Source organism: Symphalangus syndactylus, chromosome 7, assembly GCF_028878055.3.
Source record: "Symphalangus syndactylus isolate Jambi chromosome 7, NHGRI_mSymSyn1-v2.1_pri, whole genome shotgun sequence".
Lineage (NCBI taxonomy): Eukaryota > Metazoa > Chordata > Mammalia > Primates > Hylobatidae > Symphalangus > Symphalangus syndactylus.
In genome coordinates, this window is record NC_072429.2 from 97,819,009 (window position 1) to 97,842,711 (window position 23,703).

At 36.5% G+C, this 23,703-nt stretch overlaps 1 protein-coding gene across 18 annotated transcripts in view; it reads left to right on the plus strand.

Annotated features, from left to right (window-relative positions):
- VPS13B (vacuolar protein sorting 13 homolog B) overlaps window positions 1-23,703 on the plus strand; it is an 897,698-nt gene that overhangs the window by 106,491 nt on the left and 767,504 nt on the right. For all 18 annotated transcript variants that reach the window (XM_063642860.1, XM_055286878.2, XM_063642862.1 and 15 more), the window contains exons 9-14: window positions 5,690-5,785; window positions 6,074-6,196; window positions 6,920-7,057; window positions 7,997-8,084; window positions 14,609-14,800; window positions 21,638-21,807. In XM_063642860.1, coding sequence (XP_063498930.1) covers window positions 5,690-5,785; window positions 6,074-6,196; window positions 6,920-7,057; window positions 7,997-8,084; window positions 14,609-14,800; window positions 21,638-21,807 — 807 coding nt within the window. The remainder of the gene's footprint in view (window positions 1-5,689; window positions 5,786-6,073; window positions 6,197-6,919; window positions 7,058-7,996; window positions 8,085-14,608; window positions 14,801-21,637; window positions 21,808-23,703) is intronic.

Here is a 23,703-nt window from a genome sequence, read left to right on the forward strand (position 1 = left end):
TCTTTACTAAAAAAAAAAATTTACAAATAAATATTAAAGACTTTTCTACTTAAGATAATTAAATATTTTCTAATATGACAAAAGTTGAAAAATATAGAGAATAAGTTTCAGCTAAAGTTTGTGTCATAGCTTGATTGATTTAATTTTTTAAAGTTTGGGCGAAATTATAATGCATATATATTAGCTGTACTATTTTAACATCATTATTCTCAGTTCTACTGAAAAAATTATTTTTGTAATTGAATTCGCTGATTTAAGCATTGATTAAAGGGATAAGGATTCATCTTCAAAATTAAAACATAATAAAATAAGATATTAAAAAATATAATAAAAAGGCAACTGTTGACAAATATTGTTGGATATGTTGTCAGTTTTTTTAACATCAAAAGTCCTGACATATAGCCTGGGCAACATAATGAGACCCTGTCTGTACAAAAAATAAATAAATAAATTAGCAGGGCATGGTGGCACTTGCCTGTAATCCTAGCAATTTAGGAGGCTGAAGTGGGAGGATTGCTTGAGTCCTGGAGTTTGAGCTGCAATGAGCCATGTTTTCAGCACTATACTCTAGCCTGGGTGACAGAGCAAGACTGTGTCTCCTTAAAAAAAAAAAAAACCTGACATTTTGTAAAAAGAAAAAAAAGATATATTTTCAGTTTTAGATGATCGGAATAAAACAATTATTTTTGTAGAAGATTGTGAGGGAAGTCAAGGATTACAAGTTAGGTACTGTCCTTTTTGGTGATTTTTTCCTGTTTAGTTTTAAATTTGAAATTATTCTGATACATTCTGTTAACTTGATTGTTGAGAGTAATTACATTCAACTGAATCAGTCAAAATAGGCATTTATTCAACCTGGGCAACATAGTGAGAACCCATCTTTATAGAAAAAAAAATAGCTAGGTGTGGTAGTGTGCACCTGTAGTCCTAGCTACTCTGGAAGCTGAAGTGGGAGGATTGCTTGAGCCCTGGAGGTTTTAGGCTGCAGTGACCCATGATCATGCTACTGCACTGCAGCCTGGGTGACAGAGGAAGACCCTGTGTCAAAAACACAAACAAAGCCAAACAACAACGAAACAAAATAGTCATTTGTGTATAAAACTTTTATAGACTTTTTGGGCAGTATTTGTTAATAGTTAATATATCTTTTTATAATTTTAGAACATTTATGTTTCTTAAAGTTTGCTGTTAGGGAAATACCTTGATATTAAGGAGGAAAGCTTTAGAATTCATTGCTCAGCTTAGATTTGAAGAATGTTTGGAATTAATTTCTGGTTCATATTTTTGTTAAGAAAACAAGATCATGTTTCTACACTAGCATTTTGGACAGTTGATATCAGTCCAGCAAAAATCATGCCAAATTAAATCTAGCATTTTTCTAAGAATGTTTAAAATTATTCTTATAATGTTCGAGGTTCGAGTCCCTTTTTTTTTTTTTTTTTTTTGTTTTTTTTGTTTTGTTTTTTTTTGAGACAGAGTCTCGCTCTGTCGCCCGGGCTGGAGTGCAGTGGCGCAATCTCGGCTCACTGCAAGCTCTGCCTCCCGGGTTCACGCTATTCTCCTGCCTCAGCCTCTCCAGTAGCTGGGACTACAGGCGCCCACCACCACGCCCGGCTAATTTTTTGTACTTTTTTTGGTAGAGACAGGGTTTCACCGTGTTAGCCAGGATGGTCTCGATCTCCTGACCACGTGATCCGCCTGCCTTGGCCTCCCAAAGTGCTAGGATTACAGGCGTGAGCCACTGCACGAGTCCTTTTAATCAATTAATTGCTTTTGCTCTATAATAATTGTAGACAGCTGAAGAGGGATCATTTTAAAAAAATTCAAGTTTACTTCAGTAATCATTCTAGATTACAGAATTGTACTTTAAAATAGCTACATTGTATATATCAGTACTAGAAACATCCAAGAAATAGGAGTTTACATTACATAAAAATATAAAATATAAAAAGCTTTATTATAAAAAATGAGAATAATTACTTGATACTCAATATAGAGAAGTCACTGTGCTTAAAATTGTAACTTTTTAGTTCAAGAACTTTTATTAGGCCTAAGTTAAATATTGGTTTTTTAAAAAATGTGAGCTTTCACTTTGTATTTAAAAGTGATGAATATATCTATGTCGTAAGAATGAGGGGAAGTAAATAATTGGCAAACACAGGCTGAATACCTTTTATAAAAAAATAAACTTTTCTTTTTGGAATAATTTTAGAGTTACAGACAAGTTGCAAAGATAGTACAGAGAATTCCCTTATATTCTTTACCCAGTTTCTGTTATTGTTATGTTATCACAGTATATTTGTCAAAAGGAAGCCTTCATTGTTGCATTACTGTTACATTTTAAATATTAATTGAATTTCATGATATCTTTTTTCTGTACCATGATTCAAACCAGGATACCATGTTGCATTTAAAATAGTACTTTTGTAAAATAATTTATTTAATTTTTGAAACATATAAATAATATGTTGTAAGCATCTGGGGAGTAAGAATTTTTTGTTTTGTTAATATCTAGATTAGTACAGGTGTACCTCAGAGATATTGTGGATTTGGTTCCATACCACCACAATAAAGCAAATATAGCAATAAAGCGAGTCACAGAAATTTTTTGTTTTGCCCAATGCATAAAAAATTATGTTTGCACAATATTGTAGTTTGTTAAGTGTCCAGCAATATATCTAAAAACACTATATATACCTTAATTAAAAGTACTTTATTGTTAAAAAATGCTAACAATCATCTGCACTTTTAGCAAGTCATAACTTTTTGCTGGTGGAGGGTCTTGACTCAGTATTGATGGTTGCTGTCTGATCAGGGTGGTGGTTGCTAAAGGTTGGAGTGGCAGAGGCAATTTCTCAAAATAAGACAGCAATGAAGTGTGCCACATTAATTGACTCTTCCTTTCATGGAAGATTTCTCTGTAGCATGGGATGCTGTTTGACTGAATTTTACTCAGAGTAGGACTATTTTTTTTTTGAGACAGGGTCTCTCTCTGTCACCCAGGCTGGAGTGTAGTGGTATGATTTTGGCTCACTGCAACCTCCACCTCCCAGGTTCAAGCAATTCTTGCACCTCAGCCTCCTGAGTAGCGGGGACTACAGGCATGCACCACCACGCTTGGCTAATTTTTGTATTTTTGGTAGAAATGGGGTTTCACCACTTTGGCCAGGCTGGTCTCAAACTCCTGGCCTCAAGTGATCCACCTGACTTGGCCTCCCAAAGTGCTGGCATTACAGGCGTGAGCCACCGTGTCCGGCCTCAGAGTAGAACCTCTGTCAAAATTGAAGTCAATCCTTTTCAAACACTACTGCTGCTTTATCGACTAAATATACAGAACATTCTAAATTCATTATCATTTCAACAATGTTCCCAGCATCTTCACCAGGAGTAGATTCCATCTTCAGAAATCACTTTCTTTATTTATCCGTAAGAAGCCAGTCCTCTTCAGGTTCCACTTCTAAATCTAATTCTCTAGTAGTTACTTCCTCCACCTAAGTCTTGAATACCTCAAAGTCATCCAGGAGGGTTAAAATCAACTTCTTTCAAGCTCTTGTTAATGTGGATAGTTTGACCTCCTTCTATGAATCACGAATGTTCTTAATGGAATCTGGAATGGTAAACCCTTTCAGGAAAGTTTTTGATTTACTTTGCCTAGATCCATCAGAGGAATCACTATCTATGGTGGCTATAGCCTTACCAAATGTATTTCTTAAATAATAAGACTTGAACATCAACATTACTCCTAATCCATGGGCTGCAGAATGGATGTCATTTTAGCAGGCATGAAAAACAATATTCATCTCCTTGTATATCTCCATCAGAGGTGTAGGGTGACCAGATGCATTGTCAGTGAGCAGTAATATTTTAAGAGGAGTCCTTTTTTTTGAGAAGTAGGTTTCCATAGGCTTAAAATATTTAGTAAACCATGCCATAAACAGATGTACTGTCATTCAGTTATTTTTTTTCCATTCATAGAACACAAGCAAAGTAGAGTTAGCATGATTCTTAAGGGCCCTAGGATTTTCAGAATGGTAAATGACTACTATCTTCAACTTAAAGTTACCAGATATGTTAGCCCCTAGCAAGAGCATCCGCCTGTCTTTTGAAGCTTTGAAGCCAAGCACTGACTTTTCCTCTCTAGCTCAGATGACATCTTCTTCCAGGAGAAGGCTGTTTGGTCTGTGTTGAAAATCTGTTTAGTGTAACCACTTTTGTTAATTATCTTAGCTAGGTCTTCTGGGTAACTGCGTGCAGCTTCTACGTCAACCCTTGCTATTTATCTTGTGCTTTTATGGTATGGAGACGTCTTCTTTCCATAAGGCTCGTGAACAGACCTCTGCTACTGTCGGACTTTTCTGCTGCAGCTTTCTTAGGTCTATTAGCCTACATAGAATTTAAGAGTTAGGGCTTTACTCTGGATTCAGCTTTGGCTTAAGGGAGTGTTGTGGCTAGTTCGATTGTCTATCCAGACCACTCAAAATTCCTCCATATCAACAGGCTGTTTTACTTCCTTATCACTTGTGTGTACACTTTTAATTTCCTTCAAGACTTTTTCTTTTGCATTAATGACTGGGCCAACTGTTTGGCTCAAGATGCCTACCTTTTGGCTTTTACATCCCTTCTTCACTAAGCTTAATCATTTCTAGCTTTTGATTTAAAGTGAGAGACAGGGACTCTTCCTTTCACTTAAATACTTAGACCATTGTAATATTACTAATTAGCCTAATTTCAATATTGTTGTGTCTCAGGAAATAGGAAGGCCCAAGGAGAAGGGAGAGAGGGGAGTGGCTAGACAGTAGAACAGTCAGAACACACACATTTATCAATTAAGTTCTCAGTCTTAAATGGGCATGTTCATGGTGCCCCAAAATAATTCCAATAGTACCATCAAAGATAACTGATTACAGATCACCATAACAGATAATAATAATGAAAAAATTTGAACTATTGGGAGAATTACCAAAATGTGACACAAAGACACAAAGTAAGCATGTGCTATTGGGAAAATGGTGCTGATAGACTTGATTAATGTGGGGTTGCTACAGACTTTCAATTTGTAAAAAGTGCAATATCTGTGAAGTGAAATAAAGCAGAGTGCAATACAATGAGGTTTGCCCCTACTTCTTATCTAGCTGGCCTTCAATAAGTATTTGTTGCATGATTGAATGAGTCTATGAGATTTAATAGGAAACATATTTTGAAAAGAAATACCCTTGATTCTATTTCCTTCATAGGAACTAGAAAAAGCCTATTTTATCTTTTTGCATTTCGTCACCACTTTCTTTTTTATTTCAAATAGTGAGAAGTCTTGGAAATGACTGAAACTACACATTGTTGAATGTTTTAGTGAATATAAAATGAACTGAGGTTATACTATATGTAAATTTTTGGCAGAATACATGAATGATTTTATGAGTATGGGACTGTTATTGCACACAGCTTTCACTTTTTAAAACAATATTAAGGAGTTTAAAAAGTATTTAAATTCTCTATATACATTGAGACTAGCATATTCAACCTTTATACCATGGATAATCTGTTACAGCTGTTTTTGTTGCACCTGCTTTCCTGCTTAATAATTAAATTTCCTGAATCTTAAAATTGACCTTGTTTTAATCAATCATAATAATGACAATTTATTGCTCTTTAATACTAATTTTGATTTACTTAATATTCTTATATTTCTTAGCTCACAGAAATGCAAGCTGAGAGTAGTTATTACAGTCCACAGAAAGTAAAATCTAAAGAAGTATTGTGTTGGGAACAAGAAGGAACCACAGTTGAGGTAATCTTTCAATATTGAACCTGTATTTTTAGATATTTGGTTCTTTAATATTTGATAAATACCTATTTTTATCAGATGTAGTATATTTGAAAATACAAGTAAGATGTTTGTTTCTTATTTTAATAGAGTTTACTATCCCTTAGATAGTATAAATAAATAGTATAGAATAAATTTAAAAATGACATAATTCTAAAGATGTTTAACTAATTTAGAGATTCTACAAGGAAAGCCTTTAACATTTTTATTAAATTCAAGTTCTTAGTTCTAATGTTTCCTTTGCTCTTATAGGCCCTTATGATGGGAGAACCTTTCTTTGATTGCCAGATTGGGTTTGTTGGTTGCAGAGCCATGTGCCTTAAAGGAATTATGGGTGTTAAAGATTTTGAAGAGAATATGAATAGAAGTGAAACTGTAAGTCCCTTTCCTCCATCCTTTTTTGGATAGGATATAGGAATAATTAAGTGCTTATTGAAGTGTTTAACCATATAATATTTGTTACACTATATATATCTCAGGCTTGAGAGAGGAGCTTTACTATTTCTCCCTGTGTTTCCCCTGCCAGAATTTATAGATCTCAGGGGAGTTTAGAAAGTTGGCATCACCTAACACCTGGACAGTAGTTCCAACTACTTTCTAATTCATGAATCTCTCTTCTTTTTTGTTTATGGCAGTTATTTGGAGTTTCCTTTTGGTTTGTTAAAATGATCTTAGCCAAAATAGTCAAAGTGGAGCAGCAGCATTCCTTATCTTTCTGTTTTAGTGATTTCTTTTGACTAGTAAATGGGCATCATAAAATCAAGGTTTTTTGGGAGGCCGAGGCGGGCGAATCAAGAGGTCAGGAGATCGAGACCACGGTGAAACCCTGTCTCTACTAAAAATACAAAAAATTAGCCGGGCGTGGTGGCGGGCACCTGTAGTCCCAGCTACTCGGAGAGGCTGAGGCAGGAGAATGGCGTGAACCCGGGAGGCAGAGCTTGCAGTGAGCCGAGATTGCACCACTGCACTCCAGCCTGGGCGACAGATCGAGACTCCGTCTCAAGAAAAAAAAAAAAAAAAAAAAAAAATCAAGGTTTTCTTTTGTTTAACAGGCTAATGATTTTTCTTCCTGTTTATAAATTTTGCATTTGTTTTCAGGAAGCCTGTTTCTTCATTTGTGGTGACAATTTGAGTACGAAAGGTTTCACATACCTTACAAATTCATTGTTTGATTACCGAAGCCCAGAAAATAATGGTACTCGTGCAGAATTTATCTTGGATTCAACTCATCATAAGGTTAGAGAATATATATTTGAACCAAATTCTAGGCTGTGTTTGGGTGGACACATTGTATGAATGCTTGTGATTTCTAACTTTCTTTTCAAATAATACCTTCTGAATGCTAATTGTTTATTAAAACATTTGGAATGCATTTATACAGTGTATACATGTAGAAATGTTTGAAGAGTGCAAAGAGATCTTTACTTTTATTTAATATGTAAACATATTTTGCTTATTTATGCCCTGCTTCAGAAATAATCGTGGAGTAAACATGTCGAATTACCTCTGTTAATTTTTGTTACTTTTAATGTGTAGGATTGATGTAAAGACATGAGGAATTTACCTTTTTACTATGTATACTTCTTAGTGTTTTTTAAATGTAAGAATATATTAATATGTTTATGGAATATTAATACATTTATGAAATCAGTTAAAAATTCAGATAATTACCTGAAGATTAATGCAATAGGATAATTTACATTTTACTCTTTTTTATCAAGATTTACTTTCATTGTTAAAATATTTAATGTTGACTTGCATAATTAACATACATTTAGAATATTTCAGTGTGTCTTTAGTGTTTGAATTGTTTCATGTAAGTGTATTGAAGTATTTAAGGATTAATTCTATTTGAGAGTATACATCATTAGACAGTTTAGTGATAGTGATAAAGGTCAGGAGTGTACTATCTCCTCCATTGTAGGTATTTATTAATGATGATTAATAAAGTGGTCAAAATGTCTCATAAAAGTGTGGATGTCTTTTTTGTGTGGTGTATAATAGATGGAATATTACCTTTCTTAGAAGTAAATTCTTGGAATAACCTCTATTCTTTTTGTCATCCTTTGTGTTGTTATACATTCTATATAAAGATATGTGTCTAACCTATCAAGCTTTAAACTCAAAAGTTTCTTTTATACAATGTTTGTTCTGTTTGCATTGCTTCGTTGGCAGGAGACATACACTGAGATAGCTGGAATGCAACGGTTTGGGGCTTTTTATATGGATTACCTGTATACAATGGAGAACACTAGTGGCAAAGGTATTGGCTTCTTTCCTTTATGTTTGCCATTTCTTGAACAACTGAAACAAAGCCTTCCTCAGAATCAATTGGTCCTTGACTGGTTGTATTCTGCTACATAAGATTTACCTTCTAGTACTTTGGGGAGTGGTTTAATTTTAACATCATGTTAGAATTGTCTTAGATTCTTGTTATTTCAAATCCGTTCTTTATACAGCTGACTGAAGACATTTTGTATAACCTATTAGAATTAGTTCTCATATGTACCATATATTATGATTCTGATATATCAAATTTTATATTACATTAAATTTTTTAAAAGAATAAACCTTTTCTATTCCAAATACATTTTGAAGGTGATACTAATTTTTAATTAAAAAGAATGTGTTGTATCAATCAGAAAAATAGAAAATCTTCCAGAGACTTTAGATGCATAGATTGTATTATTTTATTATTATTGTATTATTTTCTATTTTTTGGAAATAAATGACATTAAAAAAATTTCAACATTTTTTTTTTACTTCTATATCAATATATAATGTACTTACTATTTCAGTGTTTTTTATGTTGAAAAGTTAGTGAAAATAGGTTCACAATTTTTTTTGGTGAACTTTTCATGTTTTGTAAAAATCGTTTCAGTATATTAGGTGATATGTTAAGTACAGATGAATGCAATGAAAACCAAAGCATTTCCCAAGGAGCCAATAGGTGGTGTTGAACTGGGCCTTTAAGTAAATGATTATAACGTAGCATGTTAAGAAGAGTAGTATAGAGAACTAGAAGAAGTGTGGGTAAAAAAAAAACAAAATGACAACTTTTGCTTGAGAGGTTGAAACTTTGCAGAGTTGATCTTGAAGTAAATTTGTTTTTGATGAAGAAAGAAGGAAAGAGCAGTAATTTTCTGGCTTCTGCTTTTGGAATGGTTTCTAACTGTTGATGTTTTCATTGGTCAATCCCTAATTTCTTTCCCTAAACTTTCTCCCAAGCTAATTTCATTCATTTCCATGGATTTAAGTACTTTCCATATGTTGTTGATACCCAAATTTGCATTTTCTAGTCCAAACTTCTCTAAGATTCAGAATTAAATATCCAATGCATACTTGACATTTTTACCTCTGTGTCTTTCAGATATCTCAAAACTGATTTTGTCCAAAATTGAGTTATTAATAAATATTCCTATGACCACTTACTACCTCTGCTTCTCTATTTTTTTCTTCTCTTCTTGGAAAATCGTACTATCCTCTTCTTGTTGCTCAAGCCAGAAACCTGGGAGTCATCATGACACACTTTTTCCTTCGCTCCTAGCCATCTGGTCCACAGATGATAACAGTGGTATCACTGTTACCATATGGACTAGCATCTAGTTCATATGTACCATCATCTCTAGGTTCTAATATTTTTTTTTTTTTGAGACAGAGTTTTGCTCTGTTGCTCAGAGTGCAGTGGCATGATCTCGGCTCACTGCAACTTCTGCCTCCCTGGTTCAAGCGATTCTCATGCCTCAGCCTCCTAAGTGTCTGGGACTACAGGCATGCGCTGCCATGCCTGGCTAATTTTTGTATTTTTAGTAGAGACGAGATTTTGCTATGTTGGCCAGGCTGCACTTGAACTCCTAATCTCAAGTGATCCGTCCACCTTGGCTTCCCAAAGTGCTGGGATTATAGGCGTGAGCCACTGCACCCAGCCAGGTTCTAAAGCTTTCTTACTGGTCTTCTTGCTTTCACTGTAGTCCTATAGTTTCTACTGCAATCACAGGGATTTAATTCTCTGCTGATAATTTTCATGGGCCTGACATTGGTTTATTTAAAAACAAAATTTAAATAGTTTACTAGATTCTGGTCTTGAGTTACTTGGTGGATAATGATAACTATTAAGAAAGCTAGATAAGAAAGGAAAATTTTTGGGAGGAAAAGATGAGTTTTGAGATAACTGTGGACATTGAGGTGTAAATATTCCTTAGCCAGTTATATATATGAAAGTGCAACTCAGAAGTCTTATGTTCTAATAGCATTGCAAATTATTATAGTGTTGTAGTTGCCACTTGTAAGCTGGTAGGTTTCCTCTTGTTCAATATAATGTCTTATGCATGTGCTGTGGATTCCATGTCTTGTGAGGAGGTGGAGTATGTTACCTTTCAAGCAAAGGAAACCTAGCACAGAACATCTTTATTTGTATATATGCCTCTCCTGCAGTTTTTAAAAGATAGAAACATGATTTATGTTTGTTAGATTGTTTATATATTACTTCTGAGAAGCCAGTAGTTTGTTAACTTTTGGGTTTTTCATAGTTTTTTTTTTTTTTTTTTTTTTTGAGACGGAGTCTCGCTCTGTCGCCCAGGCTGGAGTGCAGTGGCGCAATCTCGGCTCACCGCAAGCTCCGCCTCCCGGGTTCACGCCATTCTCCTGCCTCAGCCTCTCCGAGTAGCTGGGACTACAGGCGCCCGCCACCACGCCCGGCTAATTTTTTGTCTTTTTTAGTAGAGACGGGGTTTCACCGTGGTCTCGATCTCCTGACCTCGTGATCTGCCCGCCTTGGCCTCCCAAAGTGCTGGGATTACAAGCGTGAGCCACCGTGCCCGGCCGAGTTTTTCATATTTTTCACTTCCATGAATAGCATACAGTGTTACAGATATCATAGTCCTTGACTTTTAAAACAAAATATTGAATATTACACATGTACAGAACAGCAAAGAATTTAAAACTGAACACCTGTGTATTCTCCACACACACCAAGAAATAGGACATTGTTAGCATCCAGTAAGCCTCCTACGTGCTGCTTTTCTACCACACTCTTCCTCCTTTACTGGAGGAGATTGCTGTTTTGAGATTCGTGAGAACCACTGTCTTGCTTTTGGTTTATCCCCATTTTACAGATGAGCAAACAGCAGACCCAATACAGGTAAAGTAACAAGAACCAAGATCATACACAGTATGTGGGATTTGAACCCAACCTATCCAGCTCTAGAGCCTACATTCATAACTACTCTGTTGATATTTCTTTTTTTTTTTATTTGAGACCGAGTCTTGCTCTGTCACCCAGGCTGGAGTGCAGTGTTGCAATCTCGACTCACTGCAAGCTCCGCCTCCCGGGTTCTTGCCATTCTCCTGCCTCAGCCTCCCGAGTAGCTGGGACTTTAGGCGCCCCCCCCACCACACCCGGCTAACTTTTTGTATTTTTAGTAGAGACGGGGTTTCACCGTGTTAGCCAGGATGGTCTCGATCTCCTGACCTCGTGATCCACCCGCTTTGGCCTCCCAAAGTGCTGGGATTGCAGGTGTGAGCCACTGCGCCCGGCCCTTTGTTGATATTTCTTTCTTTCTTGGTTTACCTGAAACAAGAAATTTGTAGAATTTTAAGTATTAATGAACTAGGAAAAGTAATGAGTTCCTATAAGAGGATACTTGTAAATACTTAAAAAAAAAACTTTATCTAAAACTCGTTTTTTTGTGACAACTTTTTTTTTGTTTCTATAGTCTACGTTATCAAAAAGTACCCTAAATTTTATCTAAGTAAATATCTAAACACATATTGAGCCAATATTTTTACAAAATTTGTAGTGAATCCTGATACTTTGAAGGCAGATTTGATTTTGTATGTTTTAAGTAAGTTCATGATAGTATTCTAATTAATGTAAGAAACTAGGCTGAGCGCAGTGGCTCACGCCTGTAATCCTAGCACTTTGGGAGGCTGAGGTGGGCAGATCATGAGGTCAGGAGTTTGAGTCCAGCCTGGCCAACATGGTGAAACCCCTTCTCTACTAAAAATACAAAAATTAGCCAGGGCTGGTGGCAGGCGCCTGTCATCCCAGCTACTTGGGAGGCTGAGGCAGAAGAATCACTTGAAACCACAAGGTGGAGGTTGCCGTGAGCTGAGATCGTACCACTGCACTCCAGCCTGGGCAATAAGAGCGAAGCTCTGTCTCAAAAAAAAAAAAAAAAAAAAAAAGAAAAGAAACTAGTAAATACAGTAATAAAGGAAGCTTCTATTATTTATTTTTCTTGTAATAAATGATATAATAGTATCTTGTCCACATTATACTATGGCATACAAATAAAAATTAAGTTTCCTGTGCTACTATTTAATATTGATGATAAGCTGCTGCTTCTCTTCTTCTTCTCCTCCTTCTCCTCCTCCTCCTTCTTTCTTCTTGCTGCTGCTGCTGCTTCCTCCCCCTCCTCCCCTTCTCTTCTCCTCCTCCTCCCCTTTCTCCTCCTCCCCCACCTTGCCTTCCTCCCCCTCCTCCCCGTCCTTCTCCCCTTCCTCACCCTCCTCCCCCTCCTCCTCCTCCTTCTCTGTGAGTATACTTTATGTAGTCATTTTTGTTTACAATTGAAACTCTGGAAAAATTAACATCTTTTGCCCATGAGCTCCTTATAGACACCAGTAAAAGTTTGAACCTTGTGTTCCACAAGATAAGCATCTTCTGACAATTATTTTACTTTTTTATGGTACTTGAAAGCAAGTGATGTTTTAAAAACTAAATTGAAATATTTATTATTAATATAATTGTGTAAATATTTGTTAATGTTGTAATGACTACCTTTCTAGTCTTTTCTGTTTAAGGGGGTTATTACAAATGTTATGCACCCTAAAGTAGATAGCTGAAATTGTAATGTACAACAGGAAGATTTTAGAGATAACCAATTTTAGAGATACAATAGGAGATAAATCTGAAACAATTAAGTTATTGAATTGAAGGGCAAGAATTGAGAAAGAGTCCTGACTCTTAATAAGGGCAGCCAGACATTCAGGGAGCTGGAGTGGCCAGATGCATGAAAGGTGGGCACAAGTAAATAGCTGAAAATATATAGCTAAAAGCCAGTTGTGTTTTTACATTTCAGACAAGCCGTTGGTATCTAAATTTAAACTGCATTATATTCAGTTTTCATTATGGGGGGCATTGGCCTCTATTATTTTAGAGACAATTTTGTGTCTAAAAGAAGAGTCTTGTTATGCAGTGACATCACTTAGGAAGTCTATTATCCTGTAAAGGACCCATAGCAGGGCATTTTTCTTGCTTTTTGAGTATTTTCATTTGTAACTGAAGTTCTATCTTTTAAGTTACCTCGTTCTGTCTTACATGTAATTCTAGAAATGTAATGGTTTTAGCTATGAAAAGTAATGGTTTTGATGTGAATGGTATATTATTTATACCTAATTCCTAATGTAAGTCAGTATTAATCATACATCTTACAAAATATGTATAAGATTAACTTTGTATGTTTTATTTGATGTGACGCTGGGCTTATAGATTTTTACTTGTATTTTATAGTCAACTTTAAAATAATCTTTGCACTAAGTCATCTGGTTAAAAATATGTGAGTAATAAATCTAATGAATTTTTGGCCAGGCGTGGTGGCTCACGCCTGTAATCTCAGCACTTTGGGAGGCCGAGGTGGGCAGATCATGAGGTCAGGAGATCGAGACCATCTTGGCTAACGTGGTGAAACCCCATCTCTACTAAAAAAAAAAAAAGAAAAAAAAATTAGCCGGGCGTGGTGGTGGGCACCTGAGTCTCAGCTGCTCAGGAGGCTGAGGCAGGAGAATGGCATGAACCCAGGTGGCGGAGCTTGCAGTGAGCCGAGATCATGCCACTGCAGTCAAGCCTGGGTGACTGAGAGTCTGTCTCAAAAATAAATAAATAAAAATCAATCTATCAATCAATCTAATTCACTTTTGTTCTTATGATGAAGACTAAAGATTGAACTGTACTCCTTTGCATGAAATAATGGAAATATATTTTTGTATAAAAGTATGAGAAGGTATAGATATAAAAGTTTTGTGTAAGTAGGCCTTTCTAGTTTCTAAAGTTATTAAATCCTGGAAAAATCTTTTTTTGTCTGAATAAACAAAATGCATTATAAATTAAAAATCATTTATCACTTACAATAATGGATTCATGTATACAAAAAAACTCTCATATAAGAGGCGTACATATTAGATAATGACACATGCGTATAGGTGGGGCCAGTATCTTATTTAGAAAACAGTGTATGAGGAGGTGAGGAATCTAGGAAGTAGGATTCTGTACCATGGAGCATCGCCATAATGAATCTATTCTAGAAAAGTTCAAAGCAGGTAATACCTACTGTTCATTTCCATGGTCATTATAAAACTCTCAAGGCACCCTGTGATCATGTTACTTAACCCAATTTTCAATAGGCTAAGATAATTTACTAAGATAAATTAGTAAAATGGAGTTTCCTCCAAAGTACCCCCTCTCAGTCAATGCATATTGTGTATAGAATTACTAGATATAAGCCAATTAGGTTTTGCAGAATAATTTTCTAAGAATGACAATTTTGATTTTATATTGCTTGTTATAATATTAAATAACAGGAATAAATTTTAATGAGTTGCTTTTTATCAGTAATTTATTATATGCATAGAGAAATACAAATCAGCAGGGCTGTCTGTATGCAGCTGATTGGGAATTTGTTTTAAGGCATTAAGCTACAAGCTATAAAAATGAGAGAAGAGTGATTTTAAAATATATACTTGGTATATCCAATTGATGCTTAAAATATAAAATTTGACTTCTTTTAGGTTCCACAAATCAACAAGACTTTTCTTCAGGGAAAAGTGAAGATTTGGGAACAGTGCAGGAGAAGTCCACCAAAAGCCTTGTTATAGGTCCTCTTGATTTTCGTTTGGATAGCAGTGCGGTGCATAGGATTTTGAAAATGATTGTGTGTGCCTTGGAACATGAATATGAACCATATAGCAGGCTAAAATCAGGTTTGTTTCTGGATAATTCTGAATCTTTTGCCATTTGTTTTGAGAATAATTATATAATCCAGTTTGTGCTGTCTTGCTAACTTTACCTTTTTAGTGTAATTTGCCTGTTTGCAAGGACTTTGATATAAGTAGCTGTTTGTTTAAAGAATAAACTTGTGTGTAGAAGTTGGAGAGATCAAGATTTGAAAATTATTGCATAAGTATTTTATTTGCCAGTATTTGTCAGTATTTTATTGTTATACCTTTTTAATACTTTTTCTAGTGGATACTTGTAAATATGACTTTTTTTTTCACATTAATGGATTCTAAGGAGGCGGCAGATACAAAGTTGGGCTCTAAACACACAAATTTAACATTCAAGAAAACTTAGGCACTACTGGTTTAGAAAAAAATTGCTGTACAACTAATTTTTTCTACATGGTAGATAGCTATGGTTGTCATAGTTTCATAAAATACGAATTCCTTTTCAAAGCAGTAAAGCAACTCTAGAGTAGAGCATAATAGTGTAATGAGGAAGTATAAGATAATGAAGAACTCACCCTGTGGAGTCAGACGATGGTTTAAAATTTGACCCTCACTTCTTAGTATCCTTAAGAAATTTAATTAACATCTTTGATGTTTCATTTCTCTGTCTGTATAATAAGTTTAGTTATTGTGACAGAGATGGCTAATTGTCTCCTCAATATCCATCCTTTTTCATAATAATAGAAATTTCTGTAATAGAAATGAAGACTATACATTTAAGGGATAGTCATATGACTAGGTTTTGTCTACTGGGACGGGAGCAGAACTTTATGTGATGTTTTGGGCCATGACTTTAAAAGGAAAAGAGCATGCCTTCCTTCTTCTCTTCTTTCTTCTGGCTGGAAAATAAATACAATGGTATGGGCTGGACCTGCCATTTTAGATCCTGAGATTAAAGCTGCATGCTGAGGATGACAGAGTAGCAAGATAAAAAGCACCTAGATCCTCAGTACTGTGATGGCACCATGTCAGCCCTGGATCCTTTAGACTCGGATTGTTTCATGAAAGAGAAATAAGGGCTGAGCATGGTCACTCATATCTGTAATCCCAGTAGTTAGGGAGGCCAAGGCGGGAGGATTGCTTGAGCCCGGGAGTTTGAGACCAACTTGGGCAACATAGCAAGACCCTGTCTCTACAAAAGATAAAAAAAAAAAAAAATTAGCTGGGTGTGGTGGCACATGTCTGTGGTCACTGGGCTGAGCAGGGAGAATTGCTTGAGCCTGAATGGTTGAGGTTGCAGTGAGCTGTGATTGTGCCACTGTGCTCCAGCGTGGCCAACACAACAAGACCCTGTCTCAAAAAAAAAAAAAAAAAAAAAAAAAGCTTCTATTTTGTTGAAATTTCTATTACTTTACTTTTGTCCCAGCAACTTTACTGTTATCTTAAATGATACACTGATAGGACCTACTTCCAATGATTGTTCTGAGCACTAAATGAGACAGTGCACGTAAAAGCACTTAACCCAGCATACAGTAAGTGCTTGACACATTCATGCATTCATTTATTGTACCTTGCTTGAATGCCTACCCTGTGCCAGACATTCTTTATGTGCTAGGATAGTATAGCAAACAAGACATACAAAGCCTTTGGTCTCATGGAGCTTATATCCTCACGGGGTAGACAAATAGTAAACAAGTTAAAATATCATTTCAGTCATTGATAAATACTAGATAAGAAAAATAAAAGAAAATGTGAGGAAGAGTGCTAGAAACAGAAGGAGGGGAGAGCTGTTTTAGTAGGGACTTTAGGAAAGTTTTCTCTGGAGAAGTTTATATGTGAGCTAACTTGTGAATGATGTAAGGGAGTGAATCATACATATATTTGTGAAAAGAGGGTTTTATGTAGACAAGTGCAAGAGCCTTGAGGTAGGAACAGTTTTGGCAGTATATGGGGATACAAACAGGCTAGAATAGCTGAAGCACAATAAATGTTTGTAAGTCATAAAGGTAGACATCAATCACCCTGTTGGGTTTTAGGGACCATGTAGTCTGGATTTTATTCTAAATGTGATGGGAAATCATTGGTAAGTTTTGAACAGGAAGTTATTAACTTATTATTTTAATAGTAAATAGTATGGTTGGCATATGTTTTGATTTAAAAAAATTTAGATTTTCCTAGTTTTACTTGCACTCATTTGTGTGCATGTGTATTAAGTTCTATACAATTTCATCACCTTTGTAGATTTGTGTGTTCACTACCATGGTCAAGAAAATGAACAGTTCCAATACCACAAGGATCTGGCGTGTTGCTCTCTTACAACCACATCCACTTCCCTACCATGTTCCTTTCTCCTCCCTCTTTTCCAGGGGCTAGGGATAACCCCTGGAAACTTTTGTCTTCCATTTCTAAAATTTTGTCATTTCAAAAATGTTAAATAAGTGAAATCATACAGTATGTAAGCTTTTGAGGTTGACTTATTTTGCTGAGCATAATTCTCTGGAGACTCATTCAAGTTGTTGCATGTATCAGTAGTTTGTTTCTTTTCTTGCTGAGTAGTATTCCATTGTATACATATACTATAGTTTGTTATTTCCCTCACTTATGGAAGAATATTTGGGATTACTCTAGTTTTGGGCTATTACAAATAATGCTGCTCTGAACAGTTGTGTACTGGTTTTTGTGTAAACATTTCTTCAGGATAAATTGCTAGGTCATATGGTAGTTGCATGTTTATTTTTTTTTTTAAAGAAACTACCAAGCTGTTTTCAGGAGTGGCCATACCATTTTACATTCCCATCCAACGATGACTGTGTGATCCAGCTTCTTTATATCTTCCCAGCATTTTGTTTTGTCACTGCTTTTTATTTTAGCCATTCTGATAGATGTGTAGTTTTAATTAGCAATCTGTCATCTCATTGTGGTTTTAAAGTTGTGTTTCCTTATTGGCTAATGATGTTGAACGTCTTTTTATGTGCTTATTTGCCATTTTTATTTCTTCAGTGAACTGCATATGTCTTTTGCTCATTTTAAAAACTGGGTTAATCTGAAAGTTTTAATGTTTTTCATTTTATACTCAAGTAGGTCATCATTTTGAATTAATTTTTTACATAAGGAGTGAGGTTTAGATAGGGGCTTATTTATGTGTCTTTGAATTTTCAATTGCACTAGCACCATCGTTTATTGAACTGGTTTTTTACCTTTATCAAAAATCAATTGATTATATTTGTGTGGGTCTGTTTCTGAGTCCTGTAGTTTGTTTTCAGTTAGTAGACCTGTGGTATTTCCCACTGTCAGTACCATGCTGACTTAATTACTGTAACTCTATGGTAAACCTTTATATTGGAGAGAGAAGTTACTCATTTTGGTTTTGAGGGAACATTTGCTTAGGTTAGAAATAACCTCATTATAACTTTCATCTACATATATCTCTAATGGAATATTAGGTTGGCTGTTTCGTTTTGTTTTTGTTTTGAGATGGGGTCTTACTTTGTCGCCTAGGCTGAAATACAGTGGTGTGATCATGGCTTACTGTAGCTTTGATATCCTAAAATCAAGTGAGTCTCCTGCCTCAGCTTCCTGAGTTGCCGGGACCATAGGTGTGCACCCCCAAGCCCAGCTAATCTTTTTTTTTTTTTTGTAGAGATGAAGTCTTACTATGTTGCCCAGGCTTATCTTGAACTCCTGCGCTCAAACAATCCTGCCTTGGCCTCCCGAAGTCTTGGGATTATAGGCATGAACCACTGTGCTGGCCCTTGACTCTTTTAATATAGATCTATTGGTGTTATTTATTTTTCTCATGTAAAAGTCCAAGTTGGTCAGTATTCCAGGGAAACTGTTTTATGAGGTTGTCTTAGACCCAGATTCCTTCTGTTTCATTGTTCTGCCAACCCCAGAGATATGCCATATATACATGGTCAGAATTGGGTCACCATTATAGTGTGTAATTTTAATCAGGAGGATGGGGGAACAAGAGCATAAAGGAAGGTATGTAGTCTTATTTATTTAAGATGTAGTCTCGCTTTGTTGCCCAGGCTGGAGTACAGTGGCACGATCTCGGCTCATTGCAACCTGTCTCCCAGGTTCAAGAGATTCTCCTGCTTCAGCCTCCCGAGTAGCTGGGATTACAGGCACCTGACACCATGCCCGGCTAATTTTTGTATTTTTAGTACAGATGGGGTTTTACCATTTTGGCCAGGCTGGTCTCGAACTCCTGACCTCAAGTGATCCACCCACCTCGGCCTCCCAGAGTGCAGGGATTACAGATGTGAGCCACTGTGCCCGGCCTGTAGTCTCATTTTAAGGACATGGCACTCTCATCCCATTGACCAAAATAGTGACATGTCCCCACATCTAACTACAAGGTAATCTCTAGGAGGAGTCCATATACCTGACTTGAATCCAGAGTGTTTTGTTGCTAAATTAAAGAAGGAGAAAATGAATACTCCTGGGCAGTTAGCAATCTGCCACAGTAGATGTATGCCGTGTGTGTGTGTGTGTGTGTGTGCGCGCGCGTGTGTATAATCTGTATTTGAAGTTTTGAAGCAGTCTATCATCAGAAATGTGATGTATATAAAGAACCTTCTAACTGACTTTATTTTTAATATATGTGCAGTCCTCACTTGCCATGATGGCTTGGGACTATAAAAATACCATGCAAAGTGATCTTTATCAGTGTGAAGAATTAAATTGTTGCACAATCGTTAGAAATTCTTGTCAAAACATTAAACATTCTCTTACTGTTGGTTATAAATGTATAGAGAAATGAAAAAATATTAAAAGGAATATTCAAAATTAAGCCATTTTATTTCTTTGAATAAACTTAAGAATTGCTCAAACAGTTTTTTCTCCTTCTTGTATAACTTACAATATGGTGTGTCTTTCCTATGCCACCTTAACAACTTTTCATACTCCTTTCTACGTTTGGATAAGATTCTAACATTTTATCCTACACAGTCCATGAGGGATTTCTCTGTTGCCCAGGCTGAAGTGCAGTGGCACAATCTTGACTCACGCAACCTCTGCCTCCTGGGTTCAAATGATTCTACTGCTTCAGCCTCCTGAGGAGCTGGGATTATAGGTGCGCGTGCCTGGCTAAATTTTGTGGTTATTTTTTGCTTGTTTGTTTGTTTTTGTTTTTTATTTTAGTGGAGACAGGGAATCGCCATGTTGGCCAGACTTGTCTTGAACTTCTGACCTCAGGTGATCCGCCTGCTTGGCCTCCCAAAGTATTGGGATTACAGGTGTAAGCCACTGTGCCTGGCTGAATTTTGCAAACTTAGCCACATCTATGTAACTAACTGTTTAAGAAACAGGAACTTACCAGCACTTCAGAAGTCTCCATTGTGTCCTCTTCTGGTTACTATTCTGACATCAAGGGTAAACCATTGGCCAGGCATGGTGGCTCACTTTAAAGAAGTTTGCTGACCTTTGCTCTGTATGCTCGCTCTGTGCTTAGTTTTCTGGTCTATTTCATTTTAGTCATTCCAATGGGTATGTAGTGCTATCACATTGTGACTTTACTCGCAATTACCTGATGTCTAATGATGCTGAATGCCTCGATGCAGGCACATACTTCTTCTTCTTTTTTTTTTTTTTTTTTTTTTTGAGATGGAGTCTTGCTCTGTTGCCCAGGCTGGAGTGCAGTGGCACGATCTCAGCTCACTTCAAGCTCCGCCTCCTGGATTCATGCCATTCTCCTGCCTCAGCCTCCCGAGTAGCTGGGACTGCAGGTGCCTGCCACCATGCCCAGCTAGTTGTTTTTTTTTTTTTTTTTTTTTTTTTGTATTTTTAGTAGAGATGGGGTTTCACCGTGTTAGCCAGGATGGTCTCGATCTCATGACCTCATGATCCGCCTGCCTCGGCCTCCCAAAGTACTAGGATTACAGGTGTGAGCCACCGTGCCCAGCCCATACTTCTTATTTTATACACTAGTAGGATCCCTTCCCCTATTTATTATACTTATTTATACCCAAAATACCCTAGGCTCACTGAGCACCAGCTTTAGGTATCATTTTTGACCACTGGATAGATCATCTTTTGCTTATTCAAGTCTTTTTATTGATTGTCTATAAGATAAATAATATTTTAATGTGAAATGATAGAAAAACAATCTCAGAATAAAGATTGATTGTCAATTTTTTTTTTTTTTTCCTTGAGACGGAGTTTTTCTCCTATTGCCCAGGCTGGAGTGCAGTGGTGTGATCTCAGCTCACTGCAACCTCCGCCTCCTGGGTTCAAGCAATTCTCCTGTCTCAGCCTCCTGAATAGCTGGGATTACAGATGTCTGCCACCATCCCTGGCTAATTTTTGTATTTTTAGTAGGGATGGGTTTTCACCCTGTTGGCCAGGCTGATTTCGAACTGCTGACCTCAGATGATCCACCTGTCTCAGCTTCCCAAAGTGCTGGGATTACAGGTGTGAGATTGTCTATTTCTTAACAATTTTTAGGAGTTTTTTTAATTTTTGTTTTTAATATGCTGTAGATACAAGTCCCTCATGGAGCTGGATCTTCCCCCTCCCCATCTATCTCTAGCAAATATTTTCTCTCAATCTGTGTCTTGCCTTTACATTATCTCAATGGTATTTTAATGACCAAAAGCTGTTATTCTTTTAAAGAAAGAAATTGGGGATTTCTTAAAGATATATTAAAATAAAAAACTGGTAAATTTTTATATAACAAAGATACATTTACATTCTAGAATAGTGCAACTTATATTTGTTAAAGGTAACTTATTGTTTTATACCTGCTTCATTGTTGAAAAGAAAAACAGGATTTGACCATATAGTTTGGAGAACTAATGCATTTTTCAGTTGTTTAAGAATATTAATTATTTAAAAATATTATTTATTAATTTTTTATCATTTTAATTTTAGATATTAAGGATGAAAATGAAACGATACTGAATCCTGAAGAGGTGGCTTTTCTGGAGGAATATATTCCTACTCGACATACAAGTGTTACTCTCCTCAAGTGTACCTGCACAATTTCCATGGCTGAATTCAACTTGCTGGACCATTTACTACCTGTCATTATGGGAGAAAAGGTATATTTTGTGATTTGCTATATTTTTTTCCCCTCATATATGGATTTTTTTTTTTTTTGTCATTTACTGAAAGAATATCTGCAGTCGGGCACAGTGGCTTAAGCATGTAATCCTGGCAATTCAGGAGGCTGGGGCAGGATGCACACTTGAGGCCAAGAGTTTGAGACCAGCCTTGGCAACAGCAATACCTTGTCTCTAAAAAAAAAATTAGGCACGGTGGCACATGCCTGTATTCCCAGCTCTTCAGGAGGCTGAGGTGGGAGGATTGCTTGAGCCCAGAAGTTTGAGGCTGCAGTGAACTATGATCACGCCACTACACTTCAGCCTCGGTGTCATAGTGCAACCCTGTCTCAAAAAAAAAAAAACAAAAAGATAAAAATATCTGCTTATATAGTTATCCATGATGAAGTAAAAGCAATGTAACTATGAACTAAAAATTAACTATGTTAATTTTTAAAATGTAATTTTATATTTATATTTTTAATAAAATAAACTTAATCTTGAGAGTGTATAAAGAAATGTTGAAGAATATGGGCCTACAAGTCAGACCATATATCAGGTATAATGCCATAGACAATTACTTTATATCTCTAAGCCTTGATTTTCTCTTCTCAAAAAGAAAACAATTGTATTTTTTCAAGCAGGCTATTTTAGTTTTAGCCAGTAAAACTGTCAGCCTGCCTAGATTCAGACGGTTTATTACTTACATAGACAGCAGAAGCAAAGTCAGTAATGGTGCCAGCTCCCCTGTCCCTTGTTCCATAGGACAACCTGTAACCAAAGGGCCAAATGACTTCTGTTGGTACATTGTGGGGCACCCTGTTGGCAACAATTCAGTTTCACACTGCAGCTAAGCAGTGGTGTAGCTTAGTGTGTATGTGGAAAGCCCATAACTCAGCTGAATGAGGAATGCTGAGAGAAAATGTTTCATGGCTGCCTCTCTCAAGATGGGAAGGTGAATGAGAAATGCTCTTTTAGCAGCTCCTCACAAGACCACATATTATCCTTTGTTTTTAGAGTATCACAGGATATTCTACCAAGGTCTGCTGTGGTTGAGTATTGCCTTCATGGCATGGATTTGTATAACATTATCAGGATGCTGGTACAGACTAGTCCCACCACAGTACTTAACTCCTAGGATTATTTTAAATTTTCATTGAAATAATGCATGTAAACTATTTTGCATGTATTAGGAACTGAGTGATGTCTGCTGTAATTGTTGAGAATGCTTAATATTTGTTTATGGTCCATATACAATGTATTGCTTTCTGAGTTTTACTTATACATACAAGGCCTTATTTGTTTGTTTGTTTGCTTTTTGAGACAGAGTCTTGCTTTGCTGCGTAGGTTGGAGTGCAGTGGTGAAATCTCAGCTCACTGCAACCTATGCCTCCTGGGTTCATGCAACTTTCCTGTCTCAGGCTTCTGAGTAGCTGGGACTATGGGCGCATGCCACCACGCCCGACTAATTTTTGTATTTTTAGTAGAGACAGGATTTCACCATATTGGTCAGGCAGGTCTTGAACTCCTGACCTCAGGTGATCCACCCGCCTCAGCCTTCCAAAGTGCTGGGATTACAGGTGTGAGCCACCATACCTGGCCTGTTTTTTTTTTTTTTTTGATATATTTCTTTTGATGTTCATATAATGATCAGGGGTCCCCAACTCCTGGGATGTGGACCAATACTGGTCAGTTGCCTGTTAGGAACTGGGTTGCAGAGAAGGAGGTGAATGGCAGGTGAGTGAGCATTACCACCTGAGCTCCGCCTCCTGTGAGATCAGCGACGGCATTAGATTCTCATAGGAGCACAAACTCTATTGTGAACTGTGCATGCAAGGGATCTAGGTTGGCACTCCTTATGAGAATCTAATACCTAATGACCTGAGGTGGAACAAT